General features: G+C 30.6%; 1 protein-coding gene across 4 annotated transcripts in view; it reads right to left on the bottom strand.

Moving 5' to 3' along the window:
* Window positions 1-19,404, bottom strand: part of LOC117104640 (zinc finger protein Helios-like) — a 60,259-nt gene that overhangs the window by 17,585 nt on the left and 23,270 nt on the right. For 3 of the 4 annotated variants that reach the window (XM_033245518.1, XM_033245517.1, XM_033245515.1), the window contains 2 exons: window positions 13,240-13,493; window positions 853-1,314 (listed from right to left, as the gene is read on the bottom strand). In XM_033245518.1, coding sequence (XP_033101409.1) covers window positions 853-1,314; window positions 13,240-13,474 — 697 coding nt within the window. In that variant the 5' untranslated portion in view covers window positions 13,475-13,493. Of the gene's footprint in view, window positions 1-852; window positions 1,315-13,239; window positions 13,494-14,198; window positions 14,232-19,404 lie in introns of those variants that run through there. The other variant, XM_033245516.1, reaches the window with a different exon arrangement.

Consider the following 19,404-nt stretch of genomic DNA (forward strand, 5'->3'; position numbering starts at 1 on the left):
GCAATAAACTGTGGTGCGTACACGTAGGATGACCTTAAATTAATCTTTAACCTCTGACTTCAATTACTTTGAATGGCTTTTAAAAATATTCACTTCAAAAAGGAAGAAAAATAGAGTTGAGCACAATTGAGAATCAGTTGACTTTTATTAATTTGACTGTGTTGCTTGTTAATTTGCTACTAAGTGGGTAAAGATGATAGTGGTTCAGCATGACTGCGTCAAATTGTGATTAGTAACGGTGATGTCAACAAAGTTGGACCAAAATGCTGCTTCAATACTAATTAAGATGTTTATCATTTGGAAGTGAAAATTAACAATTTTAAATTCCCAATTTGATTAAGGAAAATTTGGAATTTTTATTTATTTATTTTTTTAATAGTATATTTAAAAAATTTCCGATTCACTATGGAATTGTTCGCTATTAACAGGATAAAACTATACGATGCTTTAAAACTAAGTTTCATCAAGGGAATAGCCGCGAGAAAAAAAAAATCTTTTTTTAAGTGCTTTGAACCTAGGATCTTGAGACTAAATGTATGCAATTTAATCACCAAGTATTGACTCCAATCCATTTCAACATATAAGGATACAATTTCAAATTAATGTAATTCTGAATTATAAATAATTTAAAATATGTATTTAAATTATAAAGAGGAGCTTAGAAATGTGAATGACTACTAACATGCATGTACAAAACAGAAATTGGGAGTGTTCTGTTATATGCCTACCTGTATTTGTCAAAAAAATATGTCAATGGCAATGAGAAGAGTGACACTGATAGATAGCTTGCTGCTACAATTACGATTGACAAAACAATTGGATATGATTGCTTGTTGTGTAATCATTACTCACCGGGGTTACGAACCGGGGTGGAGCTTTTCCTTTTTGAGTGCTCACGTTCTGAGTTTGTAAGATGATCAACGTCATTGATCACATGCTGGTCTGGGATTCGGTACCCCACATAGTGGGTGTTATTTCGATCTAGATGAGTTTCGTCGTAGTAAATTGGCGGCATTGTGGGTTCAGTTTGTAGGGAAAGGGGCGAGGCCATCTGGTCTCTAGAGGGACACTTCTTCATGTGGTCTCGCAATGATGCTTTCTGCTTGTATGCCAAACCGCACCATATGCAAATATGCGTTTTGTCACTAGAATGAGTCTGTACGTGAGCCATTAACGCATCACGTCGTCGAGCCCCATAGGGACATAAGTGACACTTGTATGGTTTTTCTTCCGAGTGAGTTTTTATGTGCCTCGTCAAATTACCTTTTTGTGAAAAAGCAAACCCACACACATGACATTTGTGTGGGCGGTCCCCTAAAAAACAAAGAAACAAATTGATGAAACATTATCACTAACATTTTGTTACAATGGAAATAGTTTGGATTATTATATTCAGTGAATATTGAAAACACACACACACAAAAAAAAACACCGAGATAATCCAAAATAGAGGTAGAAGTATGTATACAAAATATGGTAGCAGAGTTAAGGGAATTAGGTGGAATAGAGTGATTTCCAAAAGTAAACTTCTTTGTGATTACCGTAACTAATGGTATACATAATTATCAACAAAAGTAGTAACTGTATGAACCCCTTCCTATATCAGAACATAAGTAAAATAGTGTATGGTATGTTTATCAGTACAGTTACAATACTGTAAAACCTCAAATAGAAGCCCTGTGCTTCTCTTTTTTAGGATCCTTGGATGGGCATCTTTTCGAAATGGGCTTCTTTTCAGGATTACTTTTGGAAACTAAAAAGAAAGCCTTCTTTTCAAAAAGAATGCTGTAAGTGTAAACTTTAGGATTGCTACTATACCGCATTTTACAACTATGGAATTCGAAATTCTGTTTAATGTTTTTAAAATTTTTACCATGCTAGGGCACAAAAGAAGCCCATTATCTTGATTAAAAGTCCATGGGTTCATTCTAGATGGGCTTCTTTTCGCAATTTCGCACTCTGAAATGAAAAGGGGCTTTTTTCGAGATGGACTTTTGCTGAAGATTAAGCCCATGGGGCTTTTATTCGAGGTTTAACAGTATACGATGAGCACTTCTATATTGATAACACAGTATGAGTACTTAGGGAATGGCAACAGCTTGTTTCTAGGTTACCGTATAGTAAGAAGTAAAGATATATGACCAGTATGGATACTGTATGAAAGTAGCTGAAATCTGGCATGTTCCAGGTATGTCAAGTAGGTCAACTACTACAAGTTGCTAGGATAATAGCAAGTACCTGGAACATGCTTATAAGAAGTTGCTAAGCTACTAATGTATATGTGGCAAAGACAAGCCAAACCAGTCACTTAAATAGTAAAATGAGAGCTATAAAATGGCAAAAGAATCATTTAAATCCAACATTTCGTTATGAAGTTACAGGAGTTAAAACATACAACTGTAAAAAAAGAATAATATTTGAGAAATCAGCCTTCAAAGTTTATGATTTTGGGCATTTCTCATGCAGAAACCATTACCAAATCGGTAAAAATTGTTATTTTAACATTGAAAATAGGAAAAATATAAATATATAAAGGTTAGTTTAGTGTAATAAAATAGATTTTAAAAATGTTGACATTCCAGCATGTTTTGGCCATTATCTCTGAAACCGGATTTGCAATCAGTGACTGGTTTGGCTTGACTTTGCCACATATGGTAAGTAGTCAGGATACTGGACGTTGCTAGGATGTAGCAAGTTGCTAGGATATGGCCTGGTACTGCCTGCCTTGTATACAGGAAATTGCTATTTTTCTTTTGGTCTGTTTCATTTTCCATGACATAACAAACATAATTTATTAGCTAATAAACAAATAATTAAATAGTAGAATCATGATTTCTAGCTATTTCGAATTCAATATTGTCATAAATGTAATTCCGAATGAGGACTATTATGTTTCAATTAACTTTTAAACTTGAAAAATAAAAAAGAAAAGAAAAAGGGAATTACATAGCAATCACTAAACCTATGCTGACAACCTATAAAGGATAAATTACTTAGAATGAATGTGTACCATTAATTCTTCTTCCATGAAAATCTACAGCATTCAATACAAAGATGTCTAATGCAAAACAATACATCTCCTTCAGGGGTAAAGGGTTAGAATGAGAAGTAGAACATGTTAGAAGATAGCCCTGATTAACTGCTTCAACAAACTCCATTTTAAACAATTTATCACATTAATGCAGAGAACTACAATTGAATTATGAACCTTGTTATACCAATTCCAATCCAGGATTTTATGTAATCATTTTCGTAAAATCAAACAATTGATGTTGATTTATTTAAAGTCAAGACAATACAGAAACATGATAATTTTATATATTTTTTATATATTTGTTTTAATCTAGAAATTAATAATGCAAAATGAAAAGAGAAAAATAGAAATATAAAATCAATGTCACAAGGCATGCAGTATTATAATTTTTACAAAATATTAACCACAAAATTATAAAAATTCTTGCTAAATTGCTCTATATATTTAGCACTCTTACATCAAAATATGGCATTTATAAATTTGAGAAGCTAGTAGTAATATTCATAATCAATGTAAAACTCGCAATAACAGAATATGAAGTTCATGAACAAAAATTTTGCAGGGGATGTAGTCGTGCGTTAACTTATTACACCTCATTGGATTGGGCAAGCACCCATCAAAGCGTGTGGTGCAGTAAACATCACCAATGAAAAATCACCCTGCCAGCGAAAGTTTTGGTGACAATTTATCTTCTACACTTAGGTCTAAACTTGACACTGTCTCCCTAAAAATGTTAGATTGGTCAAAATGATACATCTTTGCCAGATTCAGAAGTGAGAAGTAGGTGCATATGCCACCCAGGGTAATTATTACTTAATCAGACCTAAGCGATGTTTAGCCGCAGCTCAACAATACATCAAAAGAACGCTGATGGTTCGCGGGAGCTCCGTAATAAATCATTGTTTGATGTTGTCACCGGGCTCAGCAAGGCATGTCAAAGGAGCTGGAGAGAGAGCATGTGCCAAGCTAGACTGAGCTAGACATATCATTTCTACACGTGATTGATCATGTTCAAGGTATCCATTTTCACGGCAGACAGGTTCGATCAATTATGAATTCGATTGGTTCCCAAAACAGGTGAGCGCTACTCAGTGGGTGCTCGATCATTTACCTCCGAGACGTTTATCAAACACGCAAAGTTTACATGTGTGAATTTTAATCAATTGTCAAGTGGAGTTTAAATGTTCGAAAAGATAGTAATTGCGAAGGAGGTTTAAGTGGGGATCAATCAATACTCGATGGGATTGTCCAATCATTTGTCATAGCTTGCCAAATCCATTTGTCAAGTATAAGGGTTTGTTTTATTAACAGCTAGATACAAGAATTAATTATAAAGTAAGTACTAGGATTTGGTACACCTCAGCTAAGATAAATAGCGACTTAAAGCATTATAATAAATATGCTATCGTTGAAGATAATTTAAGTTAATTAACGTGTAATATTTAGTCTGTTTTATTGGTATCGATTGGATTTACCTTTTGACTAATAGATTGTTATAAATCAATATCGAATAGTTATACGAACTCATTTTTATCAAGTGCAATATTGAAAGGAATTGAGGTTCAAAAGAAAACAGATGTTCAATACGGATTAATTGGGGCTGGCATGGCCGTGAGTATCTGTCAAGATGGATCACATAAAATTTTCTGATTTTCATTATTTTTTTTTTTCAATATTTTCTTAAGCGTCATTTTATGTACCCTGATTGGAAAGGTGTTTGTATTTAACATGTTATGTTATATTGCACATGACAGCAATGTGCTCTTAGCCTTTTGATTAGTTATTACAGTAGGAAAAGGGAAATTTTATTACAATGAGAGAAATAGAATTTATTACGAGTGAAAGGAAAATTGTATTACAATGAGAGATTTGAGATTAAAATCACTTCAAATTATAATCATTGTCATAATCACAATGATGTCATAACTGTTATGCTTACGTTATCCATGAAGAAGAATCGTGGGAGTGATGATGTCCAACAGAAATTTGAGTCAATTTTGTCATAGCTCCTGCAGCCATCAAACATGTTTAATTAAATTTGTATAAGATATCATCTGTGCAAACGCTGACCATGCCAGTTTGAATCACACATTTACTACATTTGGGAATGAGGCACGTAGGCTGGTACGACGAAAAAAAAAAACACACCACGCGTGAAATAATTTGCGATTTTTAATCCCTAGATGTAGAGGGAAAAGTTGATTTACTTCTGGATAATGTTTTGTTACTCATAACTTTCTTAATCTGTTACTTGTTGATAATTCTGGAAAATCATGATATCTAAGCCACGTCAAAGGTTAGATAAGGTGTTCAGGTGAGAATGTCTAATTAGAGCTAATCGGCTTCATAGGATGAGGCAAGCGGCGACACTAGAAATGCCCCGTAGCACGCTAGGTGTCACCGTGAGTCAAGACACCGCTTCCTTTGTCAACAACTGCTTACTCAGTCTTCCATTAACAGCGATCGTCACTCCGGGTGCTTCTTACCTTTTTTATAATTTCCCAGGGTATAATTTAGATGCTAAGATGTTGATAATTGTTATTAAAAGTTGGGTCATTTTAAAAAATCTAATATGTTTGCCTCTAGAATAAACCCAACAGCTTTGAAAGCAATTGCGTATTTATAGAATTGTGTTTATTCCCTTTAGTGTAATTTTGCTTCCAGTAAAATTTAGAGATAAGATACCAAACATAAAGTGTTTATATGTTCATATATTTTTATCAAAACAATCTTTAAAATTACCAGAGTTTATGAGCACAGATACATTAAGAAAGTTTTGAAAAAAAATTAGACTTCTGGCAAAAATATTTCAGAGAAATTAGTAATAAAATTGAAATATGACTCATTCACCAGTAATTATTATATCTCTATTGAAACAATGCACCTCATTATTAAATGCTTTCTATAATTATTTTACATATTTCTATTATTTACCCATTTATTTTTATTCAATTTCTCCTTAACTGACCTTATCATACATAGTACAACTAGCATAATTAGAATAAAAAACTTACTATAAAAATGAACATCTTCGCAAACACTTTGTAAAATGCTTGCGCTGAATCATCCATCTTAACACACAAATTGTTAATAATGGTACCTTAGACTGTAGAACACTACTTTTCCAGAGCTCCATTTTAATTACAATCTTTATTTCTATTTGATTTATACCCAGTGATTTATTCTACTGTTAAATCAGCGTCGATTTCAAGCGATCTTTCACGTTTGGAAAACAACAATTTTTCTGGATTTGGACAACTACAATCCTAATCACTTCTAATCTATATATATTATTTAATGCTTGCAGTACACCACATAGATCGTTCCGAAAAGAACTGTTGTTGTTGGTTGAGAATTAATATATCAACTTTACACAGAATATCCAATAACTAATTATATGCAAATATATTTTGTAAAATTTGTAATAATTTGTATTTGTATTAATACTCTTAGTTACACAAAACTGTCCAATATTGGAGAAAGTGTTTGCTTGCAACATCCAAAATACATTAAAATATAATACAGAATATAAATACCTCAAGATATGATATTAGAATTTCATAAACATATTTATAAATATTGTAAAAATATATAGCTTTTGTTCCCACACAACAGATAGCATTGCAAAAATTCTCATAGTAGCAGAAAATAAAATTTGTTGTAGTAAATATTGAAAAAAAAAATTTTTTTTTTTTTTTTCAATAATTCACAGGATAACATTAACAGAATAGAATTCTCCAAAAAAACAATATACTATTAATGTAGAACCTGGATGGATAACCTTCATTCTTAAAAAATCAATGCTAACCTTGAATTTATTATTAAAATAACTAAGTTAGCAACTTTTAATAAGGCATAGATCAGAACAATAACATTTTTACTAAGTTACAGACTTTTTAACTAAGAAAATTCTGACATTGATTTCCAATGAATCTGTGTGTCTATGCTTAGAAAAATATAGCAACATTAATATTTATGAATTATAAATAAGTATTTTCTCTAATTTCTAATTCAGAGCTAATAACTTAAATATACCAAGTAGGCATGTTAAACAGTAAATTTTATATCTTGTGTCTTTTACCCAACGCAGACAATAATTATTTACAAAAACAAAATATTTGAATTGTAACAAAAATCTAATAATTTTATTAAATTTTACAAAGGTTTAAAACAAAATATGAATAAACATTTAAATAAAAAATCAATCCTATAGTTATAAATCTATATAAATTTATATCAATTGTTTACAAAACCTTTCTATAATTTGTCATAATAGAAGAATAATAAGAAAAGTAATTTCCTCATTTACATTGTAAATATTTCTATAAATTCATTGATAATAAATATACTAGCTATCTTTATTTATATCACTTAATTATTCATGATTAATTAAACAAAGAATTTGTAAATTAACCTCACCTTGCGTATAATCAAAAAGCATACTGTACTGCAGTCTGAAACCAAAGTGCAACATTATCCAACTGATGAAAACTTGTACGCGAGATATCACTGTATCTCTCATTAACTGACATTCCTAGAGCAATCTAACTTTTAAAACAATCTCATCAGATAAAGAAAAACTGAAAGCACCTATCAATATATACTGCCCACAGACAGTTAGTTATGTAGTGATCACTCAGCAAAAAAAAAATAACACTAACACACCTATTAGTAAAGGTGAAAATCTATTACATTAACATTCTTCACTTTGATGTATAAATTTTAAAAATTGTTATCCTTTAAGCAAGACAAAAGACTTATTGTAAAATGTAATTTGCAATGTTAAAATGGTATGATAGTTTTTATCTGAAATACTAGTAATATCAGTACTAATAATAAATGGACATTTATAATTACAATAGTTATTTTTTTTAATTTTACCTTCATTGTTTTCCTCCATTTATTCATTATTTTTACTCACTCTGTTCCTTCGCATACTTAATTTATTATTTAAATTATGTAACTTTTTCTTGTACTATTTTACTATTTATCACCTATTCAACCATTTTCCCAATTATTCCACAAATTACTCTACAATTTAAAGAAATTTTTCTAATGTTTTTAATCTGTTATTCATTATTTTTTTACAGAATAAGATTTTCTAACTCTTTCTTTTAGATTCTGTACATTCCACAGCATAGGAAGGCCTACTTCATTAATTCTTTTGACATTTCATTTTATTCTTTAACTGACTTTGTTGTTTATCTCTTCCTCTCTCTCATTGTTGGCAACCTTTTACTTCAAACATATTTCTCCTCCTCTTTCACTCATTCTTTTAATTCTTTCTTGCATACATACTGTGTTATTCTAACAATACTACTTACTATATCTCGGTCCTAAACTTGCGCTTTGCGTATGAAAATCAAACAACCGTATGTGTACCATGTTCACGGGCGTCCGACCACTAACAATTCACAATGCTACGAGCGTTCCGCTTTACGCTGTTTATTTTGTTTTGTGTTCCTCGTCCCTCAAATTCTAGCCTCCCTCTTTACTGTGAAATTGACTCACACAGGAAGCTAACATCTGTGTCTTTAGAGTCTGATTTTCCGGTTAGCTTGTAAAAGTGGGAAGAGTATGCCACGTGAATCATTATCTAATCTTCAATTTTTTTTACAAGCATGCAATGAACTAGGCCTCTCCTTCCACTGTTGGCAGCAGTTCAGTGTTCACAGGTGCTCCATGGCTTCACTCCAAACTTCATCCTCACATTCTCTCACGTTCAATTGGCAGAAACATGGAAGCACTTCAAATTCAATTCCTACATGGTGAATCAAGGGATTTCCACAATTCCCCTTTCCCCCATCAATGGTGATTTCTAGTCAACACTTCAGCGATTTCACGCTATTATTCCAATACTGTACTTAAAATCAGAACTATTTACAGTTAGCAGGAAACGTGTACATGGCGAATACGAATAAAGTTCACTTTGAAATTAATTGTGACCTAATGACGAGTATGATCCTAAATGTATCATAACTTTAAATTGTTCTCATTAAATCATCTGCATCCGTTTTTTAATCATAGAGACAGTTATGCTCTTTGAATAGCCATAAAGAAATTTTCTCCATTTTTTTCCTCCCCCAAATAAAGCCACTGTTAACATACTTTTATGTGCTCTTTTAATATAGGTATTGTCAAAAAACCATTCCCAATCTGCTGTTTCTTTTTCTTATTTACAGGACAACTCTTTATTGAAGTCAAAAGTTCAGGTAGCCCACAAAATAAATCTCATAATTTAAAAGAAATATTTCAAAAGTAATGTTTAAAGAAAGATCATAATTTCAGAAAATTCTACAATGGGCAGTTTAAATTGGAATTTGTTTTCTAAAAATTTTAAGCTTATAATATAATAATTAACTAATTAATTAATTATTTAATAAATTAATTACAAATTCAAATTAACTAAACTAACATACATACCCAAAATACAGCCATAGAAATTAAATTACAATACACTATAAATTAGATTACAGAAACTCTTATTGGAAAAGAAGGGTGTGACAAATGCAGCAGACATGAGACTTGTAATCAGGGCGGACAACCCAGGAAGCTCTGGCATTTTAGGTATTTGAGGAGCTTATTTAATCAACTATCTAAGCACATGATCAGAAAAAAATATTATATTTTTAAAGATAGAGGTGTTGCATATTAACGTAACAGCATTTTTAATCCATTCATCATTATTGGCAGTGATCCATGTATGTCGTCTGTCTTTATTCTATTTAGTCGGTATTAGTCGGTAGTACAAATGTAAATCGCAATTTTCATGTCTTGGTGAATAATTTTTCTTAGCCTAGATGCAAAATTCATAACAACTTATTTTTCAGTTCTTGTACCAGACACTATTTTTCTTTTTCAATTTCAAAGATTTTTACTATCATTCACCATGTTTTAGGATGATTATTTATATTCAGATTTTTATTTGTTGCCATATATTAAAATCCCCATAGTTGACCAATTGCTGGAGCAAAGTATGGAAATAATTTTTTTAAATCTTCAGGCTGTTTTTCTAGACACATTACCTCCTTGTACCTACCTTCCAAGAATACATCAAACCGGCCCCCACCCCCTTGAAATAAATTATTTAAATTTTAAACCACTTTAAATCTGCATTTTAACTTGTACGGTACTTGCATCGTACAAATAGATATAGATGATGACCATGTTCAATCAGTCTCAATCAAGATTATATCGCAACAGATCTGGAACGATGCGGAAATGAATCAATTCTTTAGACTGTAATGTGGGGTATTTGTAATCAAATATTTCCTTTATTAATATTTACAAACAATGTTTTTCCTTTCATGATTATTCAATCGACTAATATTATTTACCAAGTGGAAAAGTTTTTTTGAAAATTTGATGTCCACCCACTGTTTCTTTATACACTCTTAATAATCAAACTAATAATGATATTCATTTCCCTTGTTTGTAATCTATAGTATTAATTTATATTTATTTGTATTTAATTTTATTATTTATTTATTTATTTATTTATTTATTTATTTATTCACGGTATAAAAAATATAACACCAAAACAGGCAGCCCGTAGGCTGAAATCGTTGGTTTACAAAAAATACATACGTACGTATATATACGTATTATATATATATGTATTTATTTATTGTATTTTGTCAAAATAACTTATTCAGGAAAGCTGAATGTAGGTAAGGTACATTACACTTTCTGTGAATATTTCTTATATGGATTTCCCCTTTCCAGTAGAGACATGCCCCTTCCCTTAAATGGATTTTTTCTTAATTTATCATTCATTAACCAATGCTATTTATATTTTATGTCCTTATAAGCCCTTCCTTTCTGGGAGGTCACTATTTTTTAAGGCAGTAAATTCGAAATTTCTGTTTAAATGTAAAGCTCCCATATCCACTTTCCTTGTGCATTAGAAATAACATTAATTTGCATAGTGTACATATCCATTTCAAAGAATTGCTCAGGGCTGGTTCAGAGAAAAAGGGATATAGCATAGGTATAAACAAGGAGGTAACCTAAACCACTATCATATTAACTAAACCAATAAATATCCTAGAAAGTAACCAAAGAAACTATAAGTAGAAAACAAACTGAAAGTAGAGGAACTAGCATAGCTTCAATGTTTGCTAATACTTTAGGCCTTCAAATTGAGAGCTAACTGGCATATACTAATGTACTGTAGCTGAAACTATCATCATATCAGCTATTACTATTAACAAATATCTAAAAGAAATTTACCAAAGAAACTACTGTACCGTAAAATCTTAAATTGAAGCCCTGGGCTTCTATTTTTTCGAACTCTGGATGGGCATCTTTTCAAGATGGGCTTCATTTCGAGGCTAATTTTACAAATTAAAGAGGTGGTTTCTTTTCAAAATGAATACTGTAAATTTTGGTAATTACTACTATAAAACAATACATTTGGATACTGTAACACCAATCAGTATCATGGAGTGTATTAACCAGCATTAAATCCCCTAAACTACCAATTTATTTTGTGTCTTTGAAGTTCATGTACAGTGAAAAAAGAAGCCCATGCTATCATGGGAGGTTACAAACTAAAGAGTGGGCTTCAATGCGAGATAGGCTTCTTCTCGAGATTAAGCCCATTGGGCTTCAATTCGAGGTTTTAGGGTATGAGAAGAAAACAAATTGAAAACGGAGGAGCTAGCATCGCTTCATTGTTTGCTAATACTTTGAGGCCTTAAAATTGAGGGCTGGCTGGCATAAGAAGGTAGCTGAAACCACCATCATATATCAGCTAAGCCAACAAATATGCTAAAATTTAAAAAAAGAGAGGAAAACAAAATGAAAACAGATGAAAAAAGCATCACTGCTAATAATGAATTTTAAAAACCCAAATAATTCATCACCAGTCAATATCAATAAGTTATAAAATAAAATGAGCATGTTGAGCAAAGTTACACTACAAAAAAGACTGATGAAAATTTCTCCAAGTGAGGTATTTGATATCGAATCCTATTAACTTATGCCATATAACAGATTTGGTTTAATAAATTCAGAAAAATTAATTGGATGCATTTGCAATATTTAGAAGATCACAAGAAAAAAGTCAATTAAAATGTAAATGAGGAAATAACTTGGTAAGTGGAAGATTTAATACATAAACAATACATACAAACATTGGTACAAGACTCGAGAATTGACAAACACTCACACAAATAAACTAATAAGTCATAAAGCAAAGTATTCATTTAAAATGTAGAAACATTGACAATAATTATTTAAAAAGTTATAATAACTTTATAATAATAAATCTATAAATTTGTTGCTAATGGAAAAAATTAAAATATAAAATTATTTTAAAATTTCCCACAATTTCTGTATTTTATTCTCACATAAAATATTGAACAACCTCTTAAAAATAGGTTTATCATTCCTGATGTTTTTTGTATAATGTAAAATATTTTAAAATAACATTAAATGTTATTGAAATCATCATATCATAAGAAATATTATGTTTACTATTATGTTTACTATTTTTATGATAAAAATATGAATACAAAATTGAAATTCTTCGACATGATGGCTGTAGTAATTCACATTCAACAATTTAAAGAACCTGTAATGTAACAATATTCAATACTTTTAAAAAGTATTGAATTTTCAATGGGAAAAGAAAGCAAATTAGTGGTAAACAAAACAAGTTAGCTGATAAAAGATGGAAAAAGGGAAAATAAATCTAAAACTAGGAAATAATTTTTAATTAAATAATTTTTAAGGAAATACCCATAATGGAAACCTTGAAACAATAAAAAAAAAAAAGATTTTTACAATGTACCCTTCCTAACCACTATATAGAATAGTGTAGTGTACCACTATCTGACTGGAGACAAAGCACTATATACTAAACCCCTTCTCTTAACCAATAGACAGAGGATTGCACCCTCTCTTACCCTAGGTATAGCATTACCACTCCTCCTTATCCTTAGGTATAATGTTGTATCCCTCTTTATCCCCTTCGTACAGTTTTATAAACCTCTCATCTCTTGATACAGAATTTTTAACACTTCCTTGCCTCAAGGTAGAGCACTGCACTGTCCCATTTTTCTACGACTAGGTATAGTACTGTAGGCATGACATACCCTTTCCCTACTCCTAGGTTTAGCACTGTGCACCCTTATTCAGCCATAGGTATACCACTGTACCCGTCTCCCACCTTTAGGTATAGCAGAGAATGGTTGCCTTACCTGCGTGCATTCTTAGGTGTTGGTTCAACATGTGGGCGTTGTTGCAAGAGAAGTCGCACTGCGTACAATGAAAGAGCGCCTGGCCACCGTTTCCTGCGAGTGCGCTATCCTGCACAGTTGCATCATCTGCTTGGCTGGACCGTGGTGATGAAGCACTGCTCAGCGATGTTTTCTTTGTATCTTCATCCTCTTCCTCAACGTTCACTACGACTACGTCGGAAGCATCCATCTCCATCACTTCAGCTCTGTTGGGACTGTAATTGCAAAATGAAAAAAGAGCGAGAAAATGAGTCAGTGTTTTTTTTCCTCGAGAAACAACTGATAATAAATCACCAGGACGAAAACAAATGGAGATATCAAGAGAAGATTATAGAAGTGACATTAATAGATGACAAAATATACTAAATTCACTATGGTGACAGAACTAAAGAAAGTATATGATGATAATGTATGAGTTAAAAGTATCCAAGATGAAAAAAAAACCAAGTTAAAAACACAAGAGCCCAGATATATTACAATCATTTGGATAAAGTAGAAGTTTAATCGTTTTCACATTTCTTAAACTTGGATAAATTTTGTGAATGGATTTCAACGTTAATGAAACATTCTTTGGAAATTAAACGTTGAAAGCTCTTCTACTTTTTCGCAAGTCCACTTAATAAATAGAATTTAAGTGGGTGTAGTGTGTGTATGGGCGAAATGTAGGTGTGTGTATGGGATCACCAGTTTTTTTGTGTACCAATATTGTATGTATCTGGTTTGCATTGATATAATGTATGTATAAGTTATATGAAGGCCTAGAATATTATATTTTGTTTAAATATATGCATAAAACAAAAAACTCAACATATAAAATCACTTTCTAAAACTGAATTCTAACAGGTAACAGACAAAATTTGGTTTATGATTTCCACCTTAACAAAAACAAAAATAAACATGAGACCAGTCTGTTTACTTACTTTGGAAAGTTAAGACCCGGCATGTTGACTACAGTTATAGGTGACAACTGTTCAAATAAACATGAATATAAAGGACTTAAGGAATTGGCGTTCTGATGAGTAATTTAATGATGAGAGTAGTCATTTGAGATCACTTCCTGTCTTCATATCACAAGCTTGTGGCAAGCCTCGAGTGCCCCTCAATGGGTACATGGGATGTGCTTTAATTAAGGGCTTATATTATTTTTTTTTTAGTTTGGGAAATTAAGTGAATGAATTATAGTACCAAGATCCTCAAACCCTTATTATAATGGGAAACTCCATATTTTGATCAATTCCTGGATGATATTCATTATCGAATGATCTAATCAACAGTGTGAGTAATATAATAAGCCTGACTTTGCAATTCTTTTCTAAGCATTACTCTAATCAACATCATCTCTTAATCACAAATTATAAAAAGTGTGTTTTGAATTATTATCATTATAAAGTTATATTTATATAATTGTAAATAGCACAGTGAAAATCAATCATATTAGTAGTACAAATATAATTGTAAATGGTACAGATAAAAATCAATCATACAAGCACTGAGCAGTGAAAATTGTTTAAATAACTTAATTTATTTCAATCAAGGAGGGAACACTAAAAGTTCTATATTTTCAACAGCTATTAAATCTTAATTTATTATGGATTAAAAAATGTAAATAATTAATAAATAATCGTATAAAAATGATAAGATATTTAATTGTAATGAATTTACAACCAATGGAATACAATGTGTATTGAAAATATTGTACTACCATCAAGGAAAAGCCCACCTAAACAACCTGGGTATAAGCCGAACTATACCTTAGAGGTTTGGAAACAAGTACAAAATAAAATACATAACAAATTTAGTATTAAAAAATGCTAGATAGGCAACTTTTAGGTAAGGCATTTAAGTTGCAAATCTTGAGACCACTACATGTACTGAATGACACACCAAAATAAAGATTTGAATTTTATTGAATACACTGCAAAACTTATAAGAAAATATAATCAAACATTAGTTTGACACAGAGAGCACTAAGGACATATCTTCTCAAAATCCACTTTAAAATCTTAATGAATTCTTCTGACAATTTTGCATTTTCTTTTGCTGGAATTACATTGTGACACAATTTAGGAAAACTGATCATGCACTCTTACCTTGCAAAATCCACTTCATTTCCATCCAAGGTTTAAAATTCCCAAAACTATGTAACTTTAGACTTATTTATTAAGTAGGTCAGAAGATGAAAACATTTGCGAATTCACGATATCATAAAATTGACAATCATCTAACTTTTAAAAATCATGACATACAATATCGCATACTAAAGGAAATGCGGGTTAAGGCCTGGGATTTTCCAGTACGCCCTGGTAATTATTCCAAGTCAAGAGGAAAAAATTAAACACATATTAATTTCACTTTTGTATCTCTGAAGTACTATTTCACTTTCCATAATTTTATTCATGTTTAATAACAGAATACTTAGAATCAAGTTTAAATCAGTTTACAATAAATTTAACTGACATACTGTTATCCATTTCTTTTTGTTCAGAACTTGGACATTTCATAATATTAAGATTATTATGTAAACAATATTTAAGTAATTTTCATCTCAATGCACGAAGAATCAATTTCATTTCCAGAAAATGTTGGTTTAGCCTGAAGAAAGTGATGCATATTTGCAAAAAGAATGACATTAATGTAACGTTAACAATCCATAAAAATAAACAAATCAAGATATACAAAACAATTTATGTAGCTAGAAATCATGCATGAGGGTTTGGATAAAAAGAGTCAAATAAAAACTTTATATTAAATTAAAATGTAAAACTGTAGATAATGTAATTTTGTAAAGGAAATACAATAAACCACTAATCCATTAGTGAACTTACAATGAATTATTCTACATTTTGTATTATTTTTCTTCCTTTTTAAAAATTTGTAAGCGTTTACTCCATCTTAATTGTATATTCTATATATAATTGTATGTTGAAACTATTATAAAAATTTGTAAAAACAGAAAAAAAAAAAAAAAAAAATTGGGAGAAACTAAAGTAATTAAATTTCATAAATGGCATTTATAATAGACAAACCGTAGAAGCGGTTTGGCACAGCGGAAACAGTGTGGTTTCTTAACTTTGAGGTAGAGATTTCAATCCATCACTGTGCATTTTGCTTGAGCCCTTTAATAGCAAGGCACTTTATCCGATATTGGTTCTCTCCACTCAGGAGTATAAATGGGTACCTGGTGGGGTTATCTACTCCTGAGCTGATTAAAGCAGCAACACTTAAGCATCTGGACTCAATGTCCAGCGAAAAAGTGCTTTGTATCTGCAAAGAAAGGCGCTATATAAATACACAAACAAATAAATAAACTGAAGAAAAAAATATGGGGAACTTTAGTATTTCTAGTATTTTTCTAACAAAAAAGAACATTATTTTGAAAGCACATTCAAAAAGGTTTACCATATCCATACAAAAGGTAAAAAAAAACTAAAGATGAATGCACAAACAAAAAGCGCTGACAGAAACTCACGATTTATTTGACCTTGTTGACATTCTCTTTATAATTACTTAAGAGAAAAATAAAAATCTACAGACGGCATTATTTATTCTCTGTTCTTAAGCTGAATGAAATAACCCCATGATACCTTAACGAGAGATTAGGTTTGAGATGCAAGTTTCAGCGTAATAGACACCATAAAAACTAAGCCAACTCAACATTTATCAATTACAAAACAAACATTAAAACGCAACCCTGAGGTAAATACACTTCTCGTGCCAATTGCATATCAAAAAGACTTTCTCTTCGCATATAAATTCATTACTATTTGATTATTTGGATGTTTTTTACCCCATAGCTTTACTATATCATTCCACCCAGGAGTATAAATGGGTACCTGTGAGTTTAAAAGCAAATGCACTGATTAGTAATTGCAACATTATGGAATACACCCCCAGGGGGGTAAGTACTGTATGTGCTCCATACACGTTTGGTCCAACGAAGCGCATGCTACATTGCATAAGATTGGCCGCTTATAAAAATACTACATTTCTTTATAATATTCAATTATGTATTTTCAATGTATGTTGTTGTTAATGAAGAAATATTACTTGATTTCTAAGACAGATGAAATGCACAATGTTTCCGAATAAGAACACCAACGTCTCTCTGGAGGAGCATTATCACATCACAGCGGTATTATGCGTATTAAGTTAGGTGTTACAGCGCATTTAGTTAGTCAAATACAATAATTATTATATTTAATTTATTCTAATTTTTTAGGCAGACCTTACTGAAAAAAGACAACAAAATGTTATTCAATAAATTCAAAATATATAATATAAAACAAATAATAGTGTACAATATGAATACGTTCTTATGATTTTGACAACTTTATACTGTACAACAAACAGAAATTAATGAGAATATTTTGCAAAGTTATTTAGAAACAAGTACAAGAGGAAGAGATATAGCATATGACTTGAACGACAGGTTGTCAGTCGACTTGTTCATGTAGCAGACAGACCAGAATCGCGATGACATATCGGTCTTCAAGCATTCCACCATGATACTTTAATCATTGGCTGTGTACATAGAGATTTTGAACTTATCAAAGGATTAGATTAAATCCTTTTTAAGCCCCTGATCATCCTAACTAATCAGGGATAATCATGCATACCTCCACAGGCTGTGTCACGACATACGTTCCCCTTCTCAACGTATACTACCATGTAATGTACTTGGTTCAATGACACTCCAATTCCAGATATAAAGTTTTTAAAGTTCCAGATAGAAAGATTATATTGTCACATGTTTGAATGGTGACATTGTTTTCCAATATATTATAATTTACATATTCATCTCATGAATATTATATTCAATCTTATGAATATTCATGATTATATAATCACAATCCTACAGTAGATGGTTTACCATGGGTTTACCATGGATCACTGTCAAAATTAATTTACTGTATATATCAATTATGAATATTTATGATTAGGGTGTAAAATGACAGACTGATGATACAAACTAAAAAAAAAAGTTGATGATACAAACTAAAAAAAAAAGTTCCAAATTAAGTTATCTACCCTCATCTCCTATTTAACTTACATATTTAAACCTATGAATATTTATGCATATCACATGCCTGGTTGGAGAGAAAAAATAATTAGTTGAGATGAATTGATGGTAAATCTTCCAGGGGATATTTTAACATACTGCTTTTCCTGTTAGGATATGTTATTCAACATTTTCAAATCCACAATCTTAGAACCGATGCACATTTATAGGAATGGAAAGTGTACTTTTCAACTTCGTATGTTGTAAAATTTATGCAAAGGAAGTCCGCATTTATCATCAAACTGAAGTTAAAAATACTTTTATGAAGGAATATGCTATTATTTATATCACAATCAATGCAGATTTACTTATTTATATTCCAAATATAAAAGTAATAAGACGACTGATATTTTAAAAATTCAATTTTTGTTTATTCGTTTAGTAAATATGGACCACAAAAAAAAAATTAAAATTGAATCAAAAAACTTACGAAAATGTAAAACCAAAGTCCGCATTTATCATCAAACTGAAGTTAAAAATACTTTTATGAAGGAATATGCTGTTATTTATATCACAATCAATGCAGATTTACTTATCTATATTCCAAATATAAAAGTAATAAGACGACTGATATTTTAAAAATTCAATTTTTGTTTATTCGTTTAGTAAATATGGACCACAAAAAAAAAATTAAAATTGAATCAAACAACTTACGAAAATGTAAAACCAAAATAAACGACTGTCATTTTTTACAAAAATGTGCTTCTCATTAAACGAGAAAATGATAATATTAAAATAACATCTTATATATTTTACACATAATAATTATCTTGCAATGACATTATTTTACACATTTTCATTAATCCAGATGCAGTTTACTATTTAGTGTAAATAAATATTTACTAACATAAATTAATTTTGATATATGAAACTCATTATTTTAATGTTATTTTAACATATACTTTTATGCTTCTTTGAACGTGCTAACTTGTAAATACATTTAATACTTTAAGTTTTATTATCATTATGTTAAATATGTTAAACATCTGTGTTATGTTGCACAATCTTTGTTATATTTTAATATCTAATTACAGTACATGAGCATTTTTATACGTTTCTAAGGTAAA

The sequence above is a fragment of the Anneissia japonica genome, unplaced genomic scaffold, assembly GCF_011630105.1.
Source record: "Anneissia japonica isolate Jap-2015-1 unplaced genomic scaffold, ASM1163010v1 scaffold287712_len2945570_cov188, whole genome shotgun sequence".
Classification (NCBI taxonomy): Eukaryota; Metazoa; Echinodermata; class Crinoidea; order Comatulida; family Comatulidae; genus Anneissia; species Anneissia japonica.